This window comes from Littorina saxatilis, unplaced genomic scaffold, assembly GCF_037325665.1.
Source record: "Littorina saxatilis isolate snail1 unplaced genomic scaffold, US_GU_Lsax_2.0 scaffold_876, whole genome shotgun sequence".
In the NCBI taxonomy this organism is placed as follows: domain Eukaryota; kingdom Metazoa; phylum Mollusca; class Gastropoda; order Littorinimorpha; family Littorinidae; genus Littorina; species Littorina saxatilis.
In genome coordinates this window covers 42501-45000 of record NW_027129434.1, presented here as the reverse complement: position 1 = coordinate 45000, position 2500 = coordinate 42501, and the positions used below count along the sequence as shown (strand labels likewise).

The window sequence follows — 2500 nt, the reverse complement described above, 5'->3', positions numbered from 1 at the left end:
CAACTATGTAGAAAGAAGACTTACAATGGTACGCTATGAAAGCCAAGGCTAGGCTTCGCAATGGTGCCATGTTGCCCTCAAAATGGCACTCCGCTGTCGTTATGTTCCTGTATTCGCGATAGTGTATATTTGGCACACTGCCCTCAAAAACAAAGTTACGTTTTAAATAAGGACTAGACAATGTTTGGAGCAGTCCAACAAGGGCATGAGAACGAACATCTGTGTGTATGTAAACTTGTATGTGTGTGTGAGTGTGTGAGTGTGTGTGTGTATGTGTGTGTGTGTGTGTGTGTTTGTTTGTGTATTTGTGTGTGTGTGTGTGTATCTGTGTGTGTTTGTGTGTGTTTGTGTGCATGTGTGTGTACGTAGAGAGAGAAAGAGAGACAGATAGAGAGAGAGAGAGAGAGAGAGAGAGAGAGAGAGAGAGAGAAGAGAGAGAGAGAGAGAGAGTGAGAGAGAGAGAGAGAGAGAAAGAGGGTGTGTGTGTGTGTGTGTGTGTGTGTGTGTGTGTGTGTGAGAGAGAGAGAGAGAGAGAGAGAGAGAGACAGACAGACAGACAGACAGACAAATAGAGAGACAGACAGGCAGGCAGGCAGGCAGGCAGACAGACAGTAGACAGACAATTGTGAAAAGTTTAGTAGCCAAATGCACTGACGCTCCTTGCAGCTGTGCACAGCCTGACGCATCCGAAGTGATTTATTTAACGCCTTATTTATTGTGCATTTCTTCTGTCAGCTGATGTTTTCTTCAGAACAGTAAACCTACAATGCTCACACATCCACCAGAGTCACGAAAACTGAAAACTGTTTGTAGACAGAAATGTTTTCCTTTGGATTTATTGAACAGAACATGTTGGTACACTACTCGGTTTGATATCAGTCATAGACCGACTCTTCCTGGCCGCTTCTCTCGCAACAGCGATATTTCTTTTTAGTGGAAGTGACGTCATTATACCACATTTCCACGTCATGCGTGGTCTGTGGCAGCTCTCTGTCCTTGCTTTCAGGCAGAGCCAGCAGACACAGTACGGCCAGCGCACAACAAGCCCCGAACACTGCTCCTGGCGCCCAGATAGCGTAGTCTGCCTGCAAAACATTTCATTGTATTTCATTTACTTTACTTTATTGTATTATCCCAATGCAGGGAAATTCGGGTCACTTCCTACCGGTGGAAAGCTAGCAGCAACAGAGTCGCGCTACCCAGGTGTGTTCGTGTTTAGGTGTAATCAGCCACCTGCACTTATGGCAGAATGACCGAGGTCTTTTACGTACCACTGTGGTGACACGGAGGTGGAGGTGGATGATATTAAAGAAGAGGAGGAGAACATGGACATTGAACACTTTGTTATCTCGAAGGAGAAATTCGTGTTAATTGGTCAATCACAACATCAACAAACAAAACATGAAACAACATATAACATTTAACTTTACTACACAACAACAAAATGTTCAGTAAACATAATTGCACATGCTAGTGCACTCATTATTTCAAGAACGAAAGGCTGAAGCACGTATTACCACAAGCTCATAATTCATTTTCTTTCTTAGTTGCGACTTTTTTAAAGAGGATGTCCCATGTGCCGGCAAGATCTACTGCAGCAACTAGGATGATGCCATCCATACACTATCATGACGATGTTCATGGTTTCATTCATGTCATTGGAAGAACTTACCAGAATATTTCCATAAGGTGAGATCATCATTCCAAGGGTTGCACAAGCGGACGATGTTCCTAGAGCCCGATTCCTTGAACATAAGAAAGGCAAATGCATTATTCAAAACATAATAAGCCCGAACCTTTTATCTATCAAAACACGGAATGTTTGTGTTTAACCAATGAGCTTTATCAATACTATTTATTTAAAGCATATCTATTAAGCCGTTAGTCGTTGTTCACGGTCTTCCAGTGCAAGCTCTGTTCGCATCTCTCCCCCCCCTCCACACACACACACACACACACCGTTTCAGTCAGGTCTGGGCAAGAGAAGAAAAAAAAATTATTTCCGAGAGAGAACTGTGTGCAGACTCTTCGAGATGACTGAACACTCTGCACGCATGAGCACGATAAGGATCCCAAGCTCACAGCGAACACTCTCAGTACTTGAAACACATGCACGCATCATCTCTCGTCTTTTACCCTCATGATGGTACCTCGATAATTTGATTAGACAAGCCTAACGCCGGCGAGTCGAATAACGCAAGAACATAAAATATCACAGCATTAGCGTAATTCCAATGCATGTTCGCCTGTCCCAATATATAGGCCAACAGGTTCGAGAGAACGTTAAAAACAAATAGTCTGTCAGCCATTCAGCTGTTCGAATAGCAATGTTTCATTTAGCGAGAACGAGACAGCCTTGTCTGATTGAGCATTTATGTTATCTGGTCACCTTCCCGTTACCATTAATTTTGATAGCTAAACCCAGCACCAATGGCAGCAATACCATGGAAAATGTCGACTTAGCTCAGGCAGTTAGAGCCCTGTGGAGTCAAGCCCAGAG

The 2500-nt window shown here is 43.6% G+C and overlaps 2 protein-coding genes across 3 annotated transcripts in view; both read right to left on the bottom strand.

Annotated features, from left to right (window-relative positions):
• LOC138957705 (uncharacterized) overlaps positions 1-188 on the bottom strand; it is a 3380-nt gene extending 3192 nt beyond the window's left edge. Inside the window, exon 1 of the mRNA XM_070328768.1 lies at positions 25-188. Coding sequence (XP_070184869.1) covers positions 25-70 — 46 coding nt within the window. The 5' untranslated portion in view covers positions 71-188. The remainder of the gene's footprint in view (positions 1-24) is intronic.
• Positions 189-825: 637 nt separating this feature from the next.
• The window catches only part of LOC138957706 (solute carrier family 22 member 15-like), a 37955-nt gene continuing 36280 nt past the window's right edge, over positions 826-2500 (bottom strand). Inside the window, exons 9-10 of one of the 2 annotated variants that reach the window (XM_070328769.1) lie at positions 1673-1745; positions 826-1085 (exon numbers count right to left, since the gene is read on the bottom strand). In XM_070328769.1, the coding sequence (XP_070184870.1) occupies positions 876-1085; positions 1673-1745 (283 nt within the window). In that variant the 3' untranslated portion in view covers positions 826-875. The remainder of the gene's footprint in view (positions 1086-1672; positions 1746-2500) is intronic. The other variant, XR_011453141.1, reaches the window with a different exon arrangement.